Here is a 27,309-nt window from a genome sequence, read left to right on the forward strand (position 1 = left end):
GGATCTAAAGTAATGCAGACCTGCTGACCCAATATAGTACCTTCTCCTATCCACAGTGCTTCACTCTATGAAGTTATGAAGAGGTGGAATGCATCAAAACTAACAGCAGAATGCAGAACTCTCTCCCCATCTCTGCCTCTATCTAATACTCTTACTAGGATAATATACCTGCTTGGTACAATGCACCATCCTCAATATCAAATCTGACTGCCCACCTTCCCAAGTAGTTTTTGGGGGACAGAGTCTCCAGGTGAGTGTATAAAAGGAGGTACTGCTGGAGGCAGGCAGTGGCAGGTGTGAATTGCACTTGGCCGCCTGCAATGGGCAGGAGAGGGACAGCTGAGAGAGCTGACAGTGAGGAAGGAGAGAAGTCTTCTTGCTTCTAGGTGAGAAGGCTCACATAGTTAAGGTACTCCATTAATTGTGCTTTTTAATCCAGTTTCGACAGACATGCAGATTCTGAATAAAAAGTCTTTTCAGATTCTAGCAAAAGGAAGACTGTCAGTTTTCAGTGTCAGAAAAAAATGTTTTTTCCTGTACCTTTATGGGTATTTTAATAGGGAGTTGAAAGAACTCTATCTTGAGCTACTAGCCAGATGCCATTTATTAAAGTGAAATCTTGAAAGAATTTGAAAGGCAGATAGCAAGAAGCAAAAGGAATGTGAACTCTTCAAAGCATATAAGCAAACTAAAAGAATTTTGGAGAGGAAAGATATTCACATTATAACATAATCTGGCTAAACAGTACTTTAGAAAGATTTGCTGAGGGGCTCCTGGGTGACTCAGTCAGCTGGGTGATCGACTCTTGATTTTGGCTTGGGTCATGATGTCAACTACTGTCGTGAGATGGAGCCCTGCTCCAGGCTCTGTGTTTAGCATGTAGGCTGCTTGGGATTCTCTCTTTCTCCCTCTCTCCTTCTCTCTGTCTCACTCTCTTTCTTTCTCTCTCCCCTCTCTGCCCCTTCCCTGCTATCACTCACTCTCTCAAAATAAATATTTAAATTTTTTTAATTACCAAAAAGAAAAATTTGTTAAGATTAAATACTACAGTGAAGACCCAAATGGAATCAAGATCATCACTCTCTCCACTCAAAATTGTATTTCAATTAGCTACTGAAACTAAGAGACAGGAAGATAATATAAATTACTTTTTTCTCTAGAAATACGATAATTGCTTACTTAATTGAGAAGAAAGTGATTCGGCCTTAGAATAGCTATAAATTTAGGATGTTTCTTTCTATACCACACATACATCACTTCAAATTTTCTTGAAATTTAAATTAACCTTAAACACTGGATCAGTTTCATGTTTTTTTAGCAGTAAGGTCATTGCTAGTCAATGAGGGTACCTCTGTGCATATTAGTGAAAGGCATCCCTGCTGGGCCAGATACTCATAGACTTTACAAGTGGAGCACAAGCTGTATTTTAGTACCCTACTGATTGAGTCAGGAACCTTTGTACTGTGCCCACACTACACAAAAGTACACAGCAGACCTCTCTCTATACTGAAGTTATTCAAAGGTTCAAAGTCAAGAAGGGAAAACATTACCAGGATCATTAAATTAAAATCATATCAATTTTAAGAGTAAAAGCTTAATTTTCATATTGTGCCTATATTCATGTGATATTATTAAGAGAGAAAAATATTTGTGCAGTTAAACAACTATCACAAAACATGTAAGGAAAATTCACAGCATGTCAGATACACAGACAGACGTGTAGGAACACCAATTCAGCCAACAGGCATAGGGCAAACATGTCCTTGCTTCCTGGAATAGGGAGAGAGCAAACCTAGGGGCAACTAGTACAATACGTATAATCATAATAACTCTGGTATAGATTGAGGTTATCTGGCCACTTAGTGATTATCATAGTTATTTTAGAAGATCAAATCATTTTATGATAAATATATATTATAATAAATATAGGCTACTGTGGTATACCTAAATCACATTTTATTTTAATTTTGGAAGTCTATTTATCCACATAGAATGCATGTTTTAATGTGAAGTAAAAAAAATTACATCATTTCAAAAATTACACATATTAAAAATATATATGCAAAATATATTTTTGAATGATTACTTTTTAAAAAGTTGCTTTCAAAAGCAACAGATTTTTGTTGTTCAATGCTAGAAAGTGCAAAGAAAATTAAATATATATATATACTCACTGAATTGGCATTTGTTGGGTTTGGCCAAGGTCTACCACCACCTGGACCCCTATAAGACAATATGATCAGTGAAATTTTAACTTAGGCTTTGAATGTTTCACAATATGCAATAACAAATCATAAAGCATAACATTTACAATTTAGTTACCATTAAGTTCTATTTCAGCACTGAAATTACTCTTTATTTTCACAGCCTTTTTATTTCTTAAATCAAAAATTTTAATCATTCCATAATACAGTTTTCTTCCCAAATCAAACTACTTTGGTTAAGTACAACTTTATTTTAAGTTCAGTTATTTTATTTTATTTATTTACTTTTTAAATATTTTTTTTATTTTTTATATCTAGGGGAGAGAAAGAGAGAGAGAGAGAGAGAGAGAGCCTGAGCAGGGGAGGGTCAGGGAGAGAGGGAGATACAGACTCTGAAATAGGCTCCAGGCTCCGAGATGGCAGTCAGCACAGAGCCTGACGCGGGGCTCGAACCCATGAACTGCGAGATCATGACCTAAGCGAAAGCCGGACGCTTAACCGACTAAGCTACCCAGGCGCCCCTAAGTTCAGTTATTTTAACAACTACTAAAAGTGATAATCACTTATAACAGTAAAAAACATGGGTAAAACCACTAATTTTTTAATAAATATAAACCATAATCCTATGACATAAATATAACTGCCACCTGTATATCATTCAAAATTAAAATTAAATTATTTTAAAAATATCAATATCTATAAAATGATTGCTTTATTAAACTACAAATATATAAATGCACATAAAAAATAACTAAATTTGACTTCTTTTAAAAAAATTCATAGACTCACAGATTACCTTATACATCTATGTATTAATCTCTCTTTCAGTGCTACTGACAGTTTATAATTATGTACTTATTTATTTTAGGTAGGCTTCACACCTAGTGCTGAGCCCATTGCAAGACTTGAACTCATGACCTTGAGATCAAGACCTGGCTGAGATCAACAGTCAGACACTTAACCGACTGAACCAGTCAGGTGCCTAGACAATTTACTTCTTAAAAAAGGGATCACTCTTTTTATTTTCATAATTGTTGTTCAAGACAGTGGCCAGAATAAATCTTGGGAAAAATAGGAAATAATCTAAGCCAATGTATGTCAGTATATTATTTCATTTTAGGGTGGTGGATAATGTTTTGTATTCTATAGCTTAAAAGGACATGAATCTTTAAAACCAAAATCAAGTGAAAAGGTCTCCTGTACTCATGTTTTAATATTAAGTATACCTGAATAAATACTGCTTGATAAAAAGTAGACTACTGTTAGCAGGTTCTCTGTAATTAGGGTCACTCAAAATTCCCTTTTCTCTCTAACTGTGGTAGAAAGAAAATTTTTAATAAAAAAATATGTCCCCTGATTCTTATTGTAGGGACCTTAAACCTGAAATTCTCATATGTTTGATAGAAGTTGTCCAAATTAGCTGTATTACCCATGTTTGGCTGGATTACTTAGAACTGTTTTTCATTTTGTTTTGGAATTAATTCCCCAGGGATGTAAACACCAGGGAAGTACATGAAAATACTTTCCCTGGGCTCTATTAGGGTACCCAAATACAATTTCCCCCAATTCTGCTTGAGGAATAAAGGTGAAAATAAGATCCCAGAGAGGAGCTGGTCAAAATACTGTGCACAGGAGAAGATGAGAGGTACGTACTTGTACTGTCTCTGGAAACTACTGCCTCTTTAAGATGGGGATGATGATGATGATTTTACAATTAATTACTGGAACACTTTAGAAAGATGATCTTACATATAGGATTCAATGTCCTAATGGACAGAAAGTGAGGTAAAACATACAATATGTTTTGACCAAGTGAAATATTTGATTTGTTTGATGTTAGTCCACATAATTTGTTTGATGCTAAATAAAACATAGTAAAGAAATTGGGAAATACTTATCTTAACATAGCATAAAAAACATGCTATATCCAAGGGTGCCTGGGTGGCTCAGTTAGTTGAGGGTCATACTCTTGATTTCGGCATGTGTCATCAACCCAGGGTCATGGAACTGAGCCCCGCATTGGGCTCTGTGCTGAGCATGGAGTCTGCTTGGATTCTCTCTCTCTCTCCCTCTCTCTCTGACCCTTTTTTCCCTCTCCCCTACTTGCAGGCTCTCTATCTTAAAAAAAATGCTATATCCAAATCATGGCAAAAATTTGTATACAACAATGTTAAGATGATAATTATCTCATAATTTTTAAAATAGGACTGTATAAGATTAAATATAATGTTATTTATAATTTTAAAAATTAATGTTAAATTAACATGCTAAATTAAATGTTAAATAACTAAACATTTTACTTAAATAAATAACAGCATTAAATTAAATGTTAAATGTTACATTATCAGTAACAGTACCTTTTACACATTCCAGTTATTTGACAAATACTAATCTAGTCTCAGCACACTATGTATTTCATATCATATTGTGTTTTATTTTTTATTTTTTAAAATGTTTATTTATTTATTTTGAGAGGACAAGAGACCATGTGAAAGAGCGTGAGCAGGGGTGGGGCAGAGAAGGAGGGAGAGAGAGAATCCCAACCAGGCTCCATGCTGTCAGTGCAGAGCCTGACACAAGGCTCTATCTCAAGAACCATGAGATCATAACCTGAGCTGAAATCAAGAGTCAGGTGCTTAACTGACTGAGCCATCCAGTGCCCCCCTTTCATTTTAATATGATAGGTTAAGTATTAATAATTTACACGGAGGAGGCACCTGGGTGGTTCTGTTGGTTGAGTGTCTGACTTCAGCCCTGGTCATGATCTCACAGTTTGTGAGTTTGAGTCCCACATCGGGCTCTTGGCTATTAACAGAGTCCTCTTCAGATCTTCTGTCCCCTCCTCCCCGCGTCTGTCCCTACCCTGCTCATTTTTTCTCACTCTCAAAAATAAACATTAAAAAAAAAAATCCTTAAAAACATAACTCACAAGGATAAGCTAAGTTTCCCCTAACACTACTATTGTGTTTGAAAACATTTAGTTTCACAAATAGTGCTAAATAAAATGGGGGCTTTATTAGTGAGTAGTTCTATTAGAAAAACTACATAAGCTCAGTAATTCCTACTCCTTTTGAGAACCATCAGTATTATCAAGAAGGTAATTTACAAACTATAATACAGGAGTTATTTTGAATGGAAATTTCTGTATAGGTATGGTTTGAAGTAGAATCAAGGTAGCCTTATTTAAAAGACAAAAAGAAAAATGTAATTTAAAAGAAGCATGTATTTTTTGGTAGGGGTATACAGACATGATAAAATAAAAGTAACTATGATTACTGTGGAGAAAAATCCCCTTTTTTGCTATGCAGTCATTTTATTTCAAGATAATAACTACAAAAACTTTATCATTCCATAAGATAACAAGGTCTAGATCCTTTGAAATTCTTTGTCCTCTTAGTTTTATAAAATACCAGTGTATACAAAGTTGAATTAGAAATGCTGTAATGTTGAATCCTAAACTCTTTGGAAATTTGTAAAAATGTGAGTAATTCAGAAATATAGTTTCTTTTAAAAAGCTTATCCATAATGCAGATGAAAATATTTACATTGTGGCTGTAGTCTGTAAATTCTACTTTAAATTACTGAAATTGATATTATGCTTTTATTTATACAAATACAACAGTAGTTAGAGAAATAGTAAAAGAATGATCTGACTTTAATTTTAGATGATACTATTAATACCGTGAGTTTAGAGCATGGAAATATAAAAATTATATCAGAGTAATTATTTTCTGTGTAGACAACCAATATTTTTCAAGATAAAACTATCAAAATTTTGTTGCAAATAGTTTGCCGGTTAGAATACAGTACTTAATTACTTTAGTGAGCCGTCATTATATTTTCAGGCAAACAAGAAAAAGTGACAAGCTAAAGAAAACTCATCCGGATATGATTTGCTGGCAGGTCCCACCTGACTCCAATACACAAATATCTTAGGCTGTTAAAAATAGAGCTTAGAGCAACACTATTCTAATGCCTTTACCTTTATTTTTAAATTACCCAACATGTAAAAAAAAAAAGTGACGTGAAAAAAGTCACAAATACTAGTTAGAAATACTTATTTGCCATAACACAAATTTAGTATCTGTTTTAAAGATACTAAGTTATGAAGTGAATTTCAACAATGTTTACTCTATTGAGTACAATGGAGATAATACGTTTTATTTATTTTTTTTATGTCTCTTTAAATTCACTTTTGCTTTTCTGGGGCCAATATCAATACATGAATTATTCTCTTTGGTTGGATCTTCCATACTTTAGAACTTCTTTGTTAAAAGGAAATATTTACATTTTCATTGTTCTTGAAGAATATCCTACTTTATAGAAAACTGAAAATTATATAGACTACAAATAAATCAATAGTAAGAAATAATGGAAATCTGAGTCTGTAAGGCTTAGTTACTTTAAAAACAGAAATTATATGAACAGTACAATATTATGTAATAAAAATATGTTAAAGCATCTGAGTGTATTTAAGTGAGAAACCCAAATGCAAATATCAGCAAAAGTAATCATATTAAAAATTCCAACCATATTTTTAATCTCCATAGTCTAGGGAATTTAAAGTACCCATATGTATTTGTTTATATGTATATGAGAAAAGAACCAGACAATTTAAGCAGTATCTTGAGTCTCTTAATAGTGACATAAAAATACCTTTTTTTTATATTAACACAAAACAGGTTGATCTAAAGTTGACCACATGGCTAATTACAATGAAGTGTGTTATACAAAATGACATTAGGGACAAGCTTACCATTTAATGATAATTCTTAATTGATCATAATACTCAAAATGTATACTCCTTACATCTATACATAGTATTCAAAATTATATTCCCTAAATACTATTGCATTTTAAAGTCAGAATCTCAGTTAGGTAAATTTAATATACATCTAAATCCTACTGGTAAGAGTTGCAGCTTTTGATTTAAGCATAAAATATCACTCCTTTTTGTAACAACCATTAATAAAGGCCAAGCCTTTGAGGGATTTAAGAAAAGTCAGACTTCATGTCTACCCATTTTTACTTTAAAAAGACGTGATAGGAAAATTTGACCTACTTTTTTCCCCTTGTTCTGTTAGTTTTGAGTCTGGCTGGTACCCACTTATTAACCTATTTTCTATTTTAGGCAAAATTGCTTTCCATGAAAATGGTTTCAGAAACTTACAAAAATCCCTATCTATATCAAAGAAGCTTGTCTCATTATATCTTCAATGCCATTAAGTGATGGCAGAGTTGTCTAATTTGATATGTAAGTAACCAAAACATAGACTAATGGGAACATATATTAGAGGAAACTACCTATAACCCTCTATGGAAGGTTTCATGATTTCTGGTAAGTTTTCTTTAGGCCATATGATGGAATTGATCCTTTGGTGAATTAATGAACGTCACAAATAAGCACCTGGTATATATGGAACTTTGAGGGCAAGTTAGATAATGAAAAATAAATTAAAATTCCTTAATAGATGGCATTATTTTGGGTAATAGAAACAACTATTCTCTTTGGGCTTGAAAGTCCTTTTCAGTAATAAACAAACCAAAATACTATCAGTTTACTCCTTATGCAAGCACATCTTATCTTTCAAACAAAAATTCACCCCATCAGGGCTGCAGGATGGCTCAGTTGGTTAAGTATCTGACTCTTGATTTTGGCTCAGGTCACGATCTCATATCGTGGGATCAAGCTCCGTGTTGGGCTCTGTGCAGATGGTGTGAAGCCTACTTGGGATTTTCTTTCCTCTCTCTCTCTGCCCCTTGCCTGCTCACTCTCTCTGTATCTCTCTCAAACTAAATACACTTAAAAAGGAAATGAAAAAAATTTCACCTTATAGTATGGAAAGTTTTTTTTTTTAAATATAGAAGATAATACCAGAAAAGAATTCTTGCTGGGTTAAGAGTAGTCCCAACAAAGCAAAAGTAAAGACTCATATATAAGAATTAACAACTTTTAGGAATCATTAAGTATCTGTTAAAATGAAGTCAGTATCAATTGTCTGCTTCTATGGAGTGAAGTCCTGTTCCTCATGTCCACATCTCTTTATAGTTTTGTATAGACTATATGGAGACTGTGTACTTATGTGTAAAAAAAACCCTCATTTTTAATTAAATAAATGAAACATGAAAACCAGGCTAAAAGTTGGCATTTGGTATTTGAAAATGGAAAAAATTAAAGGTTGCAAGGGAAGGAAGAAAAACAGAGTACGTTGTGAAAATGAGGCAGACACCATGGCTCATGTTTCGTACATTTACACTAGTTTCATTTTATACTGCACAGAAATTGAGGAGCTGAAAGTGTGTTGCAAATTAGTGTGACTTCAGAAGACAGAAAACAGAATACTAAACATGATAATATGGCATTTTGCTTACATGTTCATTCCGGGCATTCCAGGGCCACCTAAAGCATTCAGTGGGGGTCTCATTGCACCTCCATAGTTCTGTAATGATAACCAAGGGTCAGACTACCACAAAACAAAAAAACAAAACCAAAGAGGAGGGGGGAAAGAAAGGAGAGCAGGTTAATGATTTCCCTACATAACTCCTGATTGGATAAGGCCTGTGCAATTCTTTCTCTGAAGGATCCACTCTTGAACTATTGCTTCTATTTCAACAATTACTTTGGTCTGTGTCATTTAAAAACTACATGACTATGTAAGATCACTGGAGCATGTTAATGATAAAGGTACAACTGCAATTATAATATTCAACATATCTTTATTAAGGTCCTAACATCTGTACAACAGTGAACTTTTTCAAATGAAACATTTTATAAATCCAAAACTCTGCTTTTAAAGAAAAGACATAGTCAACATGTTTGAAATTATCAGGCCCAGAACAATTACATAAAGTCTGAAGGAAAAAAACCAGACTGTGAACCCAACATAAGAAAGTTGAATGCAAACTATTTCTGCTTACAAAATAATACATCCTATAGAGAAATGTACTAATACACAGATACACAACAATATATGAAAACTAAAGTATGTATACGTGAATTATACAACTCAGTAGGCTTCTGTTAATTTCTCTTATATACATTCAAAGGAGAAAACATTTTTAATGTTTTAACATGCGTATCGTATTAGCTTACTTTAGTTTCCATTAGGGCCAAAAGATTTATTTTAACATTCTTATGTTAATATATTTTGACACTATCAACTGATTCCGTGCTTGGCTCTCTCATAGCACTATACCTCCAACCTTTCTGACTACTCCTTTTCAATTTCCTTTGCTGGCTCCTTTTATTTTGCCAACTCTTTAAATGTTGCTTTTCTCCAAGTTCTAGCCATACCATTCCTTTAAATACACACTTATGGGTAATCTTATCTGCTACCATTAGTTCAACAACGATTTAGGAATTCCAAATGTTTTAAATTTTGTCATGATGTCTCTCCTAAGTTCCTGGATAACTCCTACACTGAACTTCACTTGGATTGCTTCTATCTGGATACCACTTCATGTTCAACATATCTAAAAGTAAACTCAATGTTCTCTTCTCACAACTGCATTCTTCCTATTGTTTTCCTCAGTCAGTGCTGAGGCATCACCTGCTTTATAACAGTCTGGGCTAAAAACCTCTGGGATCTCAATGATGTCTCTTCCTTTTATTTGAATTCCTAAATCCAGTCAGTTACCGAAGTCTATTGCTTCCACCTGTGAAATGGCGTTTGTCATTTACTGAGACTAATCTTTGTCATTTACTGAGACTAATATATTGTCTTCATTGGTCTCTCTGACTTAGCCTTTCCCTCCTCCCAATTTATCTTCATGCTGCCTCTAGAACTATGATTAGAAAGGGCACCTGGGTGGTTCAGTCAGTTAAGCATCCAACTTTGGCTCAGGTCATGATCTCAGAGCTTGTGGGTTTGAGCCCTGCATAGGGCTCTGGGGTGACAGCTCAGAGCCTGGAGCTTGCTTCAGATTCTGTGTCTCCCTGGCTCTCTGCCATCCCCCGCTCAGGCGCATGCACTCTCTCTTTCTCTCAAAAATAAATAAACATTAAAAAAACCCTTAAAACCCAGTCCTATTTATGTCACTTATGAGCCATTTGACTCACACTGCCTATTAAATGTTTACTCCACAGCATAGCTCTATGATGTATTCACAGACCAGCCCTAGCCTACATTTCCTGTATTCATTTCCTATTATCTTCACCTTCTCCCCTACTCCCGACTATACCATCCAGCCTACTGGATTTTTTGTGTTTCAGAAACATGCAATGCACTTTTACACTCATGGTAACTCATAGCATGGCCTTTTGTGTAGTAGGTGCTAAGATGACAAGGAAATATTCATGAGACTGTTAACTCCAGAGAGTAAGCCACAGTGTATAAATTACCTAGTTATGTGTTCTTCTTGTTGTTTATTAACTTTTACTTTCAAGAAATCTTATTTAAACATCCCAACTGTATGTGCTATGGGACAGAATTGTTTCTATCCACACTTGAGTCATTAGTTAAAATGATGGTTATTTCCCTTAACCTCTGGACCACGCATGGCAGTGGCACCAGCAATATTAGCAAGAAGTCTGAGAAGAAAGTTAGCCATTAGAAATAAAATCTGGATGGTAGACTATAATACAAATGCTTCAAAAGAAAAGTCTCCCTTCATTTTTCATCTGAAAAGATCTGTTTCATTGTATCAAGGGAAACATTAGTTTTCTTTATAGGTCTGGATATAGAAAGATAATGACTTGAACTTCTGTTGCCACTGCCCCCATCTCCTCTGCCCCTCCTCTTTCTTTTTTTTTTTTTTAATGTTTTATTTATTTCTAGGAGAGAGAGAGACAGCGTGAGCAGGGGAGGGTCAGAGAGAGAGGGAGTCACAGACCGAAACAGGCTCCAGGCTCTGGGCTGGCAGTCAGCAAGAGCCCGACGCGGGGCTCGAACTCACGAACCGCGAGATCATGAACTAAGCGAACGTCGGATGCTTAACCAACTAAGCCACCCAGGCGCCCCTGCCCCTCCTCTTTCTATATGTGTGATCATGGGCCACACATTGGGCCAGTTGTTCCAATTGTCAACTCAACTTTAATTTCCTTATCATGTCTTACATGCTTGTTGGAGGACAAAACAAAATCATCTAAAACAACTATCATAGTTGTCAGTGCATTTAAAAGCATGACACCATGTGCTCAAAAACTGTAGCTGCTCCTTCTTGTCGCCATTAATAAGGGACCAACTTAAATCAGCCCTCTTCTCATCATCTTTTTTTGACCCCTCAACCATAACAGAGTTATATGCTTGTTTGTGTAATGATTCCCTGACAGAGTATGCATATTTCTTTTCTAGACCTTTTTTCTACTGCATAACGGTTTTTCTTTATGTATTTGTGTCTCTTGCTAAACAGTAAGTACCTTGAAGGTAGAATCTTTATTCATCTTGGTATATCCAGTGCTCAAGTATCACAGAAAATGAGTAAGAAATTATCCAATACATAATTTGATGGATTTACAAAATATTTTCATTTTGTGAATAATGTGAGGCAAAAGAAAACAGGAAGATAAGAAAGAATAACAACTGGCTTTCCAAGTGGTATCAACAAAGGCAGAATGGTAAGAGCTCATTTAGAATCACTGAATTTTAAAGCGGATGGCAGCTCTACAATTCCATCTGGTTTAATCTCTTTTCCAATGCAATGTTCCTGACAAAATGGCTGTTCAGATTCTGCTTGGAAAGTTTATACAGAGTTTCTCCGTGATTGGGCAGTTTACTTTCTAGAAAGCTCTTCCCTTTACTGAGCTGAATTCTACCTCCTATCTTAAATTTGAAAATAAAAAGTTAACTCTCTTTACATGACAAAACTTATCATGTATTTCTATTTCACCATTTCTCCACCCCAGCCGGTATTTGATTTGGGAATCATAATATGTTCCTACTTGTATACAACTCATTTATCCTTCAGATTTCTGGAAGACCAAGAACTAACTATACAGTCTTGGTGAATTTTTCTGTTAATCACATGGAACCTGGTGAGCATAAGAATACAGACAAGCTAAGTATATCTTATTATAAAAGCAAGTAGAAAAATGTCTTCAAATATGGTATTAAGATTTTTTAAATTAAAAGATAATTGTATGTATTATCACTGAACTTAAATTTAAAATAGGCAAAGGGGTAGGAAAAATATGTCAGGATTAAGGGCAAACTTTTATTTCTTCATTTATGTGATAAACATTAAGCATGTTTACTATGTTCTAGGTGTGTATTTGCCTAAATTGGCGTTATCTAAGAATCATTAGATGATATATATTTCTTTGTTCTAGCAATTCAATTGTTCCAACATATAACTACTGTCTCCATTATACTGGTCTTAAGCTCAAAATATTATGGAAATAATATCTACGATAAAAAAGAGTTGTATTTTATTTGCGTAAAAGGATAAAAACATTACAAAGACTATTTCTATAATTCAACTAGAAAAAAAGCAGATGCATTATGTTTTTGGGTAGCATCTGTATGGTTAGATACCTGCTATGAGAATTGTTTTTTTCATTATCCTTCAAAAAACACAGATAACCTTTATTACAGACCTCACAGTTTATAATGCATATGTTTCATATATCAGGTGTTATAGATAAATATCTCAAAAGAATCCCTCATTCCAAATTATTTTACCTCACATTTTATCTATTCTGCCACTCATATTAATAGAATTTCTTTTTCTTTCAAGTAATGGCATGTATAAATAATTTTCTTTAACCATTTACACTCTGTATACTGTGATTTAAAGACATTATTGTAGGTAGTTCTTGTTTCTGAAATATTCAGAGCAAAACAATTTATCTACCTCAAATTATGAAGAAATAAATAGCAAGGATACTAATCCAAATGGCAGAAATAAACTACTCTTTTTGAGTTTGAAACACAAAGAATTCACACTTACATTATAAACTTGGAAATAAAACTCATCAGTAAGAGATTATATACCAGAAATTTGTTTTACATTTTATTATAATTTACTTAAAACAAAGTACACATAAACAGCTAGATACAGCGAGGTATTTATAAATCATAAAGACCGATATGCTTTCTATTTCTGCATTTTCAAATGAGATCTAAGTGTTCATATAGCTAAAGTAACCATTGGCGTATCTTTCAAACACTGCAAAACTGACTCTTAAATCAGAATCTAGCTTTTAAAAGTATTGAAAATATTGGTTTGGGATGATAAAACCTTAAAGAGTTTAAAAATCAATGAACTGAATGAAGAATGGTAACTAAATTATAGGCACCACATTTTTATTTATATTTAAAATGTAATTTCTAGGGGTGCCTGGCGGTTCAGTTGGTTTAGTATCTAACATCAGCTCAGTCATGATCTCACGGTTCATGAGTTCAAGCCCCTTGGTAGGCCTGTGCTAACAGCTCAGAGCCTGGAGCCTGCTTCAGATTCTGTGTCTCCCTCTCTCTCTGCCCTTCCCCTACTTGCTCTCTGTGTCTGTCTCTCTCAAAAATAGAGATTAAAAAAATAAAATATATCTATTATGAAAATTTTGGGGGAAAATCCTTCAAATTCTGTATAGTCAAATTGGCTTAGTTCATTAATAACTAAAATCTATACTGAGTCAATGAAATATCCTATAGATCTTATATATTCTAATTGATATTAATGGCTTCTGATGGTTGATCACATACGTTATTAACCCTAACATGAGTAGACATAGGGGAAAATCATTTATATGTCTAAATCAGTTTTATAAGATCTTAAGAAAATACATAGGAAATAACGGAGTCTAAATAAATTGCTTTTTTTCAGACTGAGAATGTCAGATATTTACATATTAGGTTTTATTTTTTTAATGAAATACAGTATCTCTGAAAATTTTGGTTATATGCCCTTTGTGTTTCAATACACTTCTATCTCCTCTATCTCTATCTCTATCTATCTATGTAATTGTATGTTAATCAGAAACTCCTAGGTCTAACTCATGTTATCTCAGGGTTAGAATCTTAATTTTCTGACTCCTTTGGGCACACAACAACATATTAATTTTTTACAGTAGATACATGAAACAAGTTCCTAAAACTGTCACTTATAAAGCTATTCTTAGAAAGAAGAAAATAAATTAATTCACTTTTAGCCAGCATTATGACATACTAACCTCTGACCCATAAGATAGAAATTTAAAATTCTGGATTTAGGGCTAGCTTCCTTGAAATATAACATTATAACATTAATTTCTACCTCATGCAGTTTTCCCAAGAGAGACAAAAGGATGTTTTACCAAAAGTAAATGATATCCTGTAACACCATAGGTAGGACAGATTCAAACTCATATTGGGTACTTCTGGGAAATTTTGAGAGAGAAGAAGTCTAACATCTGATATACACTGATAGGATTAAGCTTGTTCACTAATGCCCATTTTAATGTTTATTTCTAAATAGCTATTGTTTTCACATTCTATGAATATGAATATAATAAGTAGTCAACGGTATTCTTTGAAAGACTTCTAGAAATATATTTTATGCTGCTTATTCTATTTAATAGCTCAGTTGGTTTACTTAACTTATATGCTTATCTTTTATAATAATTATTATGATTTTTCTAGATTTCCTCAGCATAGCTAACAAAAAGGTAATTAATAGTTTTTATAATAATTATTGTAATGTATTTCTGCATACTTTTTCAAATGTACTAAAGTAATAAGCAATAGCACCTGTTAAAATATGGATTGTTGTTACATCATTTTGGACATGTCACAGATAACTCTGCTCCTTAAGAGCCTAACAATTATCTTATATCAAGCCTTTAATGCATAATAAAAGCCAGCAAGTGATATAGTTTGTTTACATAAGATGAAGGCAGAAAACTCAGTGTCTAACTTTTGTGCTGATTATTTACCTGTGGTCCTAAGGGCACCATTCCTCTTGGAGGAGTCATTCTCTGCATTGGCCCACCCATATTTGGATGTCCTTTAAAAAAGAAAAAAAAGGTATAAAGATATTAGCAAAATAATGAGCATGAGTGCTAAACCAGGGAGCCAGCAGCCTCTCTGCCTGACAAGTATTACTTAGTAAGGGACTGGGTTATTGACATCATTGCTTCTTGGCTTCCATGGCTACTTTTTGGCCTCTACTCACTCTTTGCCCACAGTCTCCATTCACTGAGATTGGATTTTTCTTCCTAGTCTGTTCTGAATACATCTCTCATACGATTTGCTCCTTTTACCTTGGAACAGTGTACTAGAGCCATACATATCTGTGGTACTTATTATGTTGGACCTGATTATTGATTTGTTAAACTAATCAAGCAACTAGTTGCTGAGCATCTTCTTTCCTCCTGCTCATCTGTCAGATGGACTAACCTATCTGAAAAAGGCAGAAGAAATCATATGTGATATAATCATTTAAATTTACATTTGTTAGAAGTTACATAAAAGGTTTAGAAATTATTAGTTATAATATGGATTTTGGATATTTAATTACTCTGTTTCTTATATTATTACCTCCCTTACTATCATGCATGATTGTGAGAGTAAGCTGAAACTGTAAGTCACTTGGCCATTGTTACCTGCAGAAATGCAATTGGTATAATTATGGAACATATAAACACATAAAATTGTCCTTAAAAAATAAAGGATTTCCTTTGGGATTCTGCACATCAATTTTACTTTTACTTTAAAGTAATCACCTTGTTGTCGAGTTGGGTCCATTCCACTTGGAAGTAATGGCTGACTTCCTGGGACACCACCAAGTGCCTAGCATATTATGTAAAACCAAACAAAAAGAAATATTGTAAATAATTACAAAATATGTGCTTTAACAATTCTTTTAAAAAATTCCTATAATTACAGAGTACATTTGAGTATTTCATGAAATTTCTTATATTTCACATTAATTTATAAATTTTATAGCTTTATATCCTTATAGAAGTTCTTAGTTCTAAAAGATTCTACTTTGGCCAATTTTGTGGTAAATAAAGTAAGTACTTCTTGGGAACAAATACCCAAGCAAAAATTGCCTATTTCTTCCTGAGAAGTACTATGCCTTTCCCCCAAATTAATTTACTAAGGGTACTAAAATAACTAATTTTGCTTCTTTAATGTAATCTCTCTACATTCTATAGATTATTTTACTCATGTGGCATTATAATAGCAGCAGGACTTGGTATGAACTTTTTGGGGGGTACATTTTCCCTAAGAAACTATTTAGAAAAATAATACTCTAGTTAAGTTCAAATAATTTGACTGAATGGAAAAAAGAGAACTAGAACTGAAAAAGGGAGTAAGATTAACAGACAGTGTTTATTTTATGAAGGGTGTGTGACTAAACATATACTGAATCATGAGTTTCTAAGTCTGAGTAGCATTTAGAGCTGGACCAAACTATACATGATTTAAATTTGCTGATCCTTTGAAGTATACATGTATTCATTCACAGGTATATGCAATCCTGATGACTGGCAAGAATATCTATAAAGACTCGCTCTTCCAATTTAAAGCAGATTATCTAATTAGTTAAAAATTTCAAACATTTTGAAAGAAATTCAATATTAAAAATGTTTATATATCAGATCAAAACTGTTTTCTTAATTGTTGTCACTTGGGATACAGTAGAGAGTTGCCTTTCTTAAGCCATTTTTGTAATTCTTTAAAATTTTATTTCCTTACAAGCACACCAAATACATATGCTACTATATGGTCTGTTCTCTGCTTACTTTTCCAGCCTAATTTCTTGCCATTGCCACACTCACATTCTAACTTCCAGCCATAGAAAACTTCCTTCAGCTTTTTTCAATTCATGCATTTAATCAATAATATCTAAATGCCAACCACTAAAAACAAAACAAAAGTTAACTAAAACTAAACAATCTCTCTTCTAAAGGAGCTCAAGAAAGGGTGCCCTTTGCTGACATATTAGACCTCAGTTTAGGGATCATTTCCTAACATAATTTTTCCATTTAACCCTATTCTGGTATAAGTTCTCCATTTGCTTTAAAAATGTGTATATGTATGTTTTTAATTTTCAAACTTATAGAAAACTTACACAAACAGTACAAAGGATTCCCATATAGTGTGACACCAATTGCCCAGCTACTGACATTTCCTCATATCCACCCCATCACCCTTTCTCCTTCTTTCTCTATACATTTATTATCCTCACTTTTTTTCAGAACCATGTGAGAGCAAGCTACAGAAATTATGCCTCATCACCTCTAAGTACTTCAGAGTATAGTTCTCTAAACAAGGATATTCCCATACATAACCATAACACAACTTTCCAAGACAGGAAATCCACACTGATACAACACTACCATCCAAGCCACAGACCTCAATCAAATTTTGCCATTTGTCTCAGCAATGTTTCTTTTTACTTTCTGTGACCAGGACTTCATAGAACATATGTTGTATTTCTTCACCCTCTTCCAAGCAAGAATTATTTCTTAGTCTCTGTCATGTCAACACTTTTAGAGAAGGGGTCTTAAATTCTAAGGGATGATTTTCTGATGCCTCTTCATGTCTCAGACTCAGGCCCTATTTTCTTAGAAGGAATACTGCAGCAATGATGCTGTGCTCTTCTCAGTGAATCCCATCAGAGGCACCTGATGCTGACTCATCCTATTACTGGGATGTTAACTTTTCTCATCTGATCATGTCAGTGTCTACCAGTGTAGACACAATACCAGTGTCTACACAATAAGGTCATTACTTTTCCCCTTAGTAACTGATTATTTTTAGCATTAGAGCTATTCCAAGATTGTCAGCATCTCAATTATCATCAATAGTTTATCAATCCACCAGTATCCAATGACAACTCCTAAGTACTAAGAAAGTTGCCAAATGGAGATATTCCATGTCTATCATTCTTTCTATGCTATTTAATTGGCATCTACTGTAAGGAATATTTCTTTCTATTTCTCTTTCTTTCATTCTTTCTTCCTATTTTAATCAATGGGTTGTAATCTATTACTATCATCATTTATTTAAATATTCAAATATTCAAGATTTGGCTAGTGCTCCAATATTCAAGATAGCTCTTGTGGTCTTTTAACATATCCTCATCATACTTTGAGCATTCTCTTCCTGGCACAAGATGGTCCAAGTTCATCTCATATTTTTTCTAGCCTAACTCTGAAATCAGACCTTACTCCCAAGAGCCCAGAGCCCTGATTCCTTCTAGTGGAGGACAACATGGAAACATCAAGATATGAGATCTCAGAGTGCTCACGGTAACTTGGATACATTGCCTTTTGGCTCTCTCAGTAGATATTGTACTCAAAACTCTATGTGTATACAAAAATAAACTCAAAATGGATGAAAGACCTAAATGTAAGACAGGAAGCCATCAAATCCTTGAGAAGAAAGCAGGCAAAAAACCTCTTTGACCTTGGCTGCAGCAACCTCTTACTGAACACATCTCCAGAGACAAGGGAAACCAAAGCAAAAATGAACTATTGGGACCTTATCAAAACAAAAAGTTTCTGCACAGAGAAGGAAACAATCAGCAAAACTAAAAGGCAACCAGTGGAATGGGAGAAGATATTTGTAAACAACATATCAGATAAAGGGTTGGTATCCAAATCTATAAAGAACTTATCAAACTCAACACCCAAAAAACAAATAATCCAGTGAAGAAATAGGCAAAAGACATGAATAGACACTTCTCCAAAGAAGACATCCAGTTGGCCAACCGACACATGAAAAAATGCTCACTATCATTCATCATCAGGGGAATACAAATTAAAACTACAATTAGATACCACCTCACACCTGACAGAATGTCTAAGATTAACAACTCAGGCAACAACAGATGTTGGCGAGGGTGCAGAGAAAGAGGATCTCTTTTGCACTGCTAGCGGGAATGCAAATTGGTGCAGCCACTATGGAAAACATTATGGAGGTTCCTCAAAAATTTTAAAATAGAACTACACTACAACCCAGTAATTTCACTACTAGGTATTTACCCAAGGGATACAAGTGTGCTGTTTTGAAGGGGCATATGCACCCTAATATTTACAGCAGCACTATCAACAATAGCCAAAGTATGGGAAGAGCCTAAATGTCCATCAATGGATGAATAGATAAGGAAGATGTGGTGTATACACATACATACATACAATGGAGTATTACCCAGCAATAAAAAAGAATGGAATCTTGTCATTTGCAACTAGGTGGATGGAACTAGGGGGTATTATGCTAAGTGAAATTAATCAGTCAGAGAAAGACAAATATCATATTATTTCACTGATGTGAAGACTTTAAGATACAAAACAGATGAACATAGGGAAGGGAAGCAAAAATAATATAAAAACAGGGAAGGGAACAAAACACAAGAGACTCTCAAATATGGAGAACAAACAGGTTACTGGAGGGGTTGTGGGAGGACGAATGGGCTAATTACGTAAGGGGCATTAAGGAGTCTACTCCTGAAATCACGGTTGCACTATATGCTAACTAACTTGGACGTAAGTTTAAAAAAATAAATTAAAATTTAAAAAACTATGTGTGTATGTACACACATTTATATGCACACACATATACATCTGTAACTAACTCTATATCTGTGTGTATGTGTATGTGGTACACACACATACCATAAATCCATATTCTCCAACACCAAGTCAATAGCTCTAATTCCAATGTAAAACCTCAGGACTATATTTAATCTTCTTCTTTTTTAGGTTTAAAATGCTTTCTCCAACAGCAGGAAACCCGGCTTTCATTGTCTTCAATATCTTTTTTTTTTCCTCAAGCAATGTATTTATTTGCTCAATATAACAGATCTCCCAACTACAACAAACATTTCTTTTTTTTGTAACCTCTGGGTCACTTCTTCCTTCCTCCCTGTATTTCTTAGCATACAAGGGAGATAAGGGCTTGTTATGTGCTTTAAAATTTTTTTTAGTGTTTATTTATTTTTGAGAGAGAGGGAGGGAGGGACACAGACAGAGAGGGAAAGAGAGAATTCCAAGTGGGCTCTGCGCTGGCAGTTCAAAGCCTGATGTGGGGTTCGAACCCACAAACCATAAAATCATGACCTGAGCTGAAATCAAGGACATTTAACTGAGCCACCTAGGCGCCCCTTATGGGCCTTTATAAGATTTTATACTTCACTTCCACAGAACTTAAACACAATCACAGCTTGTTTTCCTTTCTGTATTTCCAAAAGACCGTAAACTCTGAGCAAGTGTAACCTATCTATGCCTATTGATTCAGAGAAGTATTTATTGGATGAATGAAAGAAATAAAGTTTAGATTGGGCAACTTTAGAAATCCTCAGTGATAAAGTCATATGAATTCAATTGATTTCAAAGAGAAGAAAAAAGATCAACAATATAATTCTTTAAAAACATCAAGGAGAGGGATGCCTGGGTGGCTCAATTGGTTAAAAGTGTCCGACATGGACTCAGGTCATGATCTCATGGCTGGTGAGTTCAAGCCCCTCATTGGGCTTTATGCTGACAGCTCAGACCCTGGAGCTTGTTTTGGATTCTGTGTCTCCTCTCTCTGCCCCTCCCCTGTTCTCTGTCTCTTTCTCTCAAAAATAAACATTTAAAAAATTAAAAAGTATACCAACGAGAGGTAAGGAAAAAAACAAACTGAATAGGTATGAAATTAGAAAGTGGACCAAGACCAACTCTCCAGAATGCACAAGGAGAGTTTTATAAATGCAGAAGTAGTCAACACTGTCAAAAGTTATTTAAAAAAGTAAATTAGGAACACTGAAAATATGTGACTAATTAGCATGATCTTCAATTGTCTGAGTCTGGAATTCTTGCTTTTTTTAGGTCTCCAAATCGTATACTCTGGACTTTGATTTCTGAATTTCTAAATCTCATTAAAGTGTCATGTTTAGCCCTGGAAACCATTTTCTTCAAAATTTTAGTTTTTGTTGTTTATCTTGGAATATCAGAATAGTTGACAAGTCTGTCTTTTAGTTTCTATTCATCACTTAACTAAAGATAATCCCACAGGAATCCTGATCAGTATCAAGTTGTCTTTCAAAATAATGTCCTTTTCCTAAACTTAACTCTTTAGTCTTCAGTGTTTGTCTTTTGGTAAGTCAGATCTCTAACTTTTAAAAGATTTGTATCAGTACTGGGATTACCAGATGATGGTTTTGGGTATCAACAAGACCATGATTGTTACATTTCTTAAAATTTTAATATCAGGAAAAATAAATTTATACATCTTGTGGGTTGATATTATTTTCATATTTTTTTACCATGCTAATCACATTCCATTTGGACTTGTTTAACTAATCACAAAATTTGGCACACATTCTTTGTTGTATAAAAGATCTTCACCCTGACAGGGAAAGTAACATTAATGATAAGAGTGCTTAATAATAACAAACATAGTATCTATATACAGTTGTGGTTCCTTATATTTATTGTTTCACTCAATGCTTACAACATCTTGTGAAATTATTATTAATCCTTCCTGATGAGAAGAAACAGATTTAATACAGGAGTCCTCCCTTATCTGCAGTTTCACTTTCTGTAGTTTCAGGGCCATGGTCTACCTTTGTCCTCAAAAACAGATGATCCCCTTTCTGACATGTTGTCAGAAGGTCAAGAGCAGCCTAAAAGCTATGCCACAGTGCTTACATCATTCACCTTACGTCATCTCATCACATAGTCATGTGATCACCTTACATCATCGTAAGAAAAGTGAGTACAGTACAATAAGATATTTTGGGAGAAGAGTGCACCACATGCATAAATCCTTTATTACCATTTATTGTTATACTTGTTATATTTTATTACTATTATTGTTATGTAACTCTGCCTAATTTATAAATTAAACTTTATCATAGGTACGTATGCATAGGAAGAAAACACAGTGTATATACAATTAGGTACTATCTGTGGTTCTCCAGCATTTACTGAAAGATATCATTCATAGATAAGGGAGGACCACTGTTCACAAATAATTTGTTAATTTGTTGATGGTTATACTATTGGTAAGTAGCAGAGGCAAGGCTTGAAATCAGGTCAACATATCCCAAAGGTCATGACCCTAAATATAAGCCTTACTTCCTAGGATTTAAAATAAATGAAATAATATAAAATGAAATAATTAAATGTAGGAATTTCTTACTTCATAAAAAAAATAGTTTACAAAGGATTCATTATATGATTCCAGTGGTAAGCCCCACTAGGAACTTAAGATTCTGGTATGTATTTCCTTGAATACCATTACATATATTGTCTACTCATGGGGACTGGATGCTCACTGATTTAAGAAATAGTGAATTTATCAAGGTTTTTATGATATAATTCAGTTAATAATTTTGACCTACCAGCATATTTAATAGGCCTCTCAATTATATGCAATGAAGTAAAATCATATAATTAAGAAAGTTTAAAGTATAAGAGATTTTAGAAATTCTTGAGTCTATTCTCATTTTACTGCCAAGAAAATGAAGGCCCACAAAGGTTAAATGACTCGTCAAAGTCATGCATTTCTGTGCATTGCTGGCATTTGGATCTAAGATTATTGACACAGCTGAGGTCCTTCAACAACATCACTGTCATTTTTCCTGCAAAAAAGCACCATCAGTAGAAAAGGTATCAAAATACAGAAATGTTACATTCAGTATAGAAAGCTATTCATCTTCAAAGCACAATTCATGGGGCACCTGGGTGGCTGGGTTGGTTAAGCATCTGACTTTGGCTCAGGTCATGATCTCATGATTTGTGGCTTTGAACCCCACCTCAGGCTCCACCCTGGCAGTGTGGAGCCTGCTAAAGAGTCTCTCTGTCCCTCTCTCTCCCTGACCCTTTACTGCCACTCTGTCTCTCAAAATAAATAAACTTAAAAACAAAAATAGAGTGTGTGGAAGCAGGGGAGAGGGGCAGAGGGAGAAAGAGAGAGAATATTGAGTAGGTTCCATGCTCCGTGTGGGGCTCGATCCCACAATCTAAGCCAAAATCAGTCAGAGACAGGTAGGTACCCCTCTTTTTCTATGTATTAACCACTGCAACTACACTATCCAATATAAGGCCTTCTGCCACATGCAGCAAACTTAAATTAAAATTAATAAAATTTTAAACAGCTCCATTGAGTAGCACTGCATTGGGATACCAACTCCAAAAGGAGAGGGATTCTTATTTGTTTGCTGATGTTTGCTCATAAGTAGAATGGTGTCTGGCACATACCAAACCTCAGCAAATATCTATTGAATGATTGAATCTTTTTTCAATGTTTATTTCTTTTGAGAGAGAGAGAGAACAGAGGAGGACCAGAGAGAGAAGGAGAGAGAGAGAGAGAGAGAGAGAGAGAGAGAGAGAGAGAAACCCAAGTAGACTCTGAGCTGTCAGTGCAGACAGAGCCTGATGTTGGGCTTGATCTCACCAATTGTGAGACTGGGACCTAAGCCAAAATTAAGAGGTGGGTGCTTAAATGACTGAAACACCCAGGCACCCCCAAAAATTTCTGAGAGATCTTTATAGCCCAATGAAGTTTCTAATTAAATATATGGCAATGCACTTTTTGTATTGGCTTATACCCAAAAAGGGATATGAATGCATATATAAATATATATATATTTTTATGTGATAAAAATGTTATAAGATAATAAGATGTTTTGGGAAGTGATTACTGTACCAAAAATTCTATTACCTGTAACTTAAATTGAGTAAGCTGGCATAGCATTTACTATGTAAAGTATTCTTGGTTTGGGAAGGAGAATGCCAATTTTTTTGTGCCAGATATTTTGAATCTGTTAATTTCCTGTGCCATACAAAGGTAGGAACTGGAAAGGGTATATATCTCAGGATATACTCACAATTCAAAGTTATAAGGAAAATATGTTTTTAAATGTGTCTCAGTGGATTTAAAATAACAACTTAAATACATTAATAGTGTCATTATCATAACAAAGAAATTCAACCTCAATGACAGAAAAGGATATTTTGAACTTGCCAGAAAAACCCACAGTTTCTTTATTAATCACTAATTTATATTAGACAGCTGTAACATTTAATTTTTAAAGCTAAAGATTTATTATGGCCATCCTTACAATAGACTCCTATTATTAACTCAATATAGAACATACTTTGCTTTATGCAGCTGAGGTCTTTCTTATGTTCTCACACTGATTAAGTAAAAGTAGAATTTTGCATATGGAAAATTTTAGTAAGACAAAATTTGGGAAAGGCCATGATAAATGGGATTTATCCTGAAAAGAGAAAATAAAGTGCATTTTAAAATATAGATACCTTGTTATACAAGGAAATGTAAAATTTATTTTCAGTATATGAGTAAACATCCCAACAATTTTTTTCTGCTCAAATGCCTGTTGATATTTTCTCTATGAAAAGTGATGAAGAAAAGTCTGGGTTTTTTTAAGATTGGCCTATCCTTAGCATACATTATGTTTTTCTTTTCATCATGTAAGAAGTATATATTCAATATTAATGGAGGATAATCTTATATATTGAGTTACTAGAAGAATAAACCATCTTACTTATATTTATCTATGTATACAATTAACTAGTGATATTTTCTTCTAATCACTAATGAAATACTTGTTCAATGCAAACTTTAAAAATGAAGAAATAAACAAAGAAACCACTCATAATTCTAATATCCAGAAATAAAGGACATATCCTTATATGTCCTTTAAATCTTTGACAAATATGTGCATGTATGTGTGTGTGTGTGTGATGAGTGGGGGAAACTATCTGAGTTGCTACAGTGATATAGAAAAGGTGATATACACATGTGCTTTATGACTTCTTTACAGTTGGTAATAGATCAACATTTTATCATATCAATAAATGTAATTCTATAACATGCCTTTTAATAGCTGCATATTATTTTACCATTTGGATATACTATAGTTTATTTTAACTAATCATCTACTATTGGAGAAAGATCTTTGAGACTTTGAGTAGAATGGTCAGATGCGCTATGTTTTTAGAATACCAAAATCAGCTTTGGAATATAAAATGGTCAACAGCATTAATTCTGTCACATACCTGTTTACAGAGTTTCAGGAATCATCAAAAATAGAGTATAAACTCAAAATTCTATAGGATCAATAAATCAGTAGCTTATGCTTGGTATCATTCATTAACAGTCTCTGTAATCTGGCTGTCTTAGTTTCCTCAGCACAGTGTTGAATAAACATTGTGAATTTTTCTGATTAAACATTTTTATCTAAGAGAAGGATAAAGACTTATTCAAATATCATATGTTTGCACATATAGGAGGATTAGGAGGAACTTAATGGAGGACCATGGAGGAGAAGAAGGGGGGGAATGGTGGGGCAAAGGGAGAGAGGCAAACCATGAGAGACTCTTGAATGCTGACAAAAACTGAGGACTGATGGATATGGGGCGGGGGGATGGGCATGGAGGAGGTCACTTGTGGGGATGAGCACTGAGTGTTATAAAAAAAAAAAATTAAAAAAAAAAAAATTAAAAAAAAAAAAAAAAAAAAAAAAAAAAAAGGCTTATTCTATTCCAGGTTATGGATGCTTCAACACCAATGATCTCTTCTGACAGTTGAACCAATTCTGGTATAAAACTGTATAGTCAAATATACTTTTGGACTTAACTTCTATGTTTCCTATGTTTTAATATATATTTATTCTTTGCAACATTATATATGTTTATAATTTTACTTTTCTTCCATCACTTTATTATTATTTAAAAAATTATTTTAAGTTTATTTGAGAGAGAGAGAGAGAAAGAGAGACAGAGAAAAAGAGAGGAGGGGAGAGGCAAAGAGACAGGAAAAAGAGAGAATACCAAACAGGGTCCACACTGCCAGCGCAGAGCCCAAAGCGGGGCCTGAACTCATGAACTGCAAGATTATTACCTGAACTGAAACCAAGAGTTGGACACTTAACCAACTGAGCCACCTGGCGCCCCACTTTTCTTTTAACATTTTAGAGCCCATTACCTCTTCCTGTATTTTTTCTTTTGGCAGAGTGATATTATATCAAGTCCCAAATACCCTGTACTATAAATATACATATAATATAAACCATTGTGAATTTACTCTAGAACCATAAAAACTATCTTTGGAGATTTCAAGTGAAAATCTACAGTCTTAGAGGCACATGGCTGGCTCATTTGGTAGAGATGTATGACTCTTGAACTTGGGGTTGTGGGTTTGAGGCCCGTATCAAGGGTAGAGATTGTTTAAAAATAAAATCTTAAAAAAAATTTATAGTCTAATCATCAGGAATTATAAATTCTGGAAAATCTGTTTATTAAAGGAGTATCTTTTACATATTCAAAATGACGAGCTAACACCATTGAAGAATATTTCATTTTTTATTTTCTTAGATCCAATCTATCAGTAAAACAAAGTTTAATTAGTTTATGATCATTTTAAATGAAGATGAAATTTAAAAAAACATATCTATATTGTTTTTATAGGCAACATTCCAGTTAATCACAAAATAAAGTTTTTTCCAATTCTACTTTAATGACTTTGTAATGAAATTGAAGAAACATTCTGTTGCTTGAAAAGGTCATGTTCCTAACTAGGTTCCACATTTGGTAAAACATTATGTTTACACTATTAACACAATTAATTTGCTCAGAAAATTCTTTTTAAAAATAGTATAAATATAAAATTATAAATTTGAAAGATAGATATTTGAATTAATAAAGTTTAACTATATAAATGTGGGGGGGGGGGATGAGTGGACAAAAAAGAGCCACTCAGACATGAGTACAATTATTTTAAAATACACTTAGGTAAAGACTGTTTAAAATTCTTGAGGAAAAAGAGATTGTATCATAATTATTATCTTTAAAATTTTAAACTACCTTTTTAAAAAATCCAAAAGCATTCTGTATTAGTTCTTAAAAACAAATTCAAACAATCTAGATTTACAATTCCACAATTCACTCCTCTTTCACAAAGTATGTTTTTTATTTTATGACTCTCTTTTCATATGGAACCTTGCACTGTATGTTATACACGGCAGGCATTTCAACGTCAGATGGATGCATCCCAATAATCCCATCAGATTTTCATCATTGATACAGAATATATGGAGTCAAACATTTTTTAATAACATACCTGGTACAAGAAATTCACATTTCCCTAATTCAGCTTTTCAGGAACCTCTTATATCTCTATAACATACAAAGCTATGGATGGGATGTGTGAAACATTATGAAGACCCCAAT

The 27,309-nt window shown here is 33.8% G+C and overlaps 1 protein-coding gene across 1 annotated transcript in view; it reads right to left on the reverse strand.

The window, feature by feature from the left end:
* Positions 1-27,309, reverse strand: part of SSBP2 (single stranded DNA binding protein 2) — a gene marked incomplete at its 5' end in the record, with an annotated part of 86,757 nt that overhangs the window by 35,505 nt on the left and 23,943 nt on the right. The window contains 4 exons of the mRNA XM_039220108.1: positions 2,175-2,223; positions 8,577-8,668; positions 15,052-15,122; positions 15,841-15,907. Coding sequence (XP_039076039.1) covers positions 2,175-2,223; positions 8,577-8,668; positions 15,052-15,122; positions 15,841-15,907 — 279 coding nt within the window. The remainder of the gene's footprint in view (positions 1-2,174; positions 2,224-8,576; positions 8,669-15,051; positions 15,123-15,840; positions 15,908-27,309) is intronic.

This window comes from Hyaena hyaena, unplaced genomic scaffold (assembly GCF_003009895.1).
Source record: "Hyaena hyaena isolate Hyena2069 unplaced genomic scaffold, ASM300989v1 scaffold_862, whole genome shotgun sequence".
Lineage (NCBI taxonomy): Eukaryota > Metazoa > Chordata > Mammalia > Carnivora > Hyaenidae > Hyaena > Hyaena hyaena.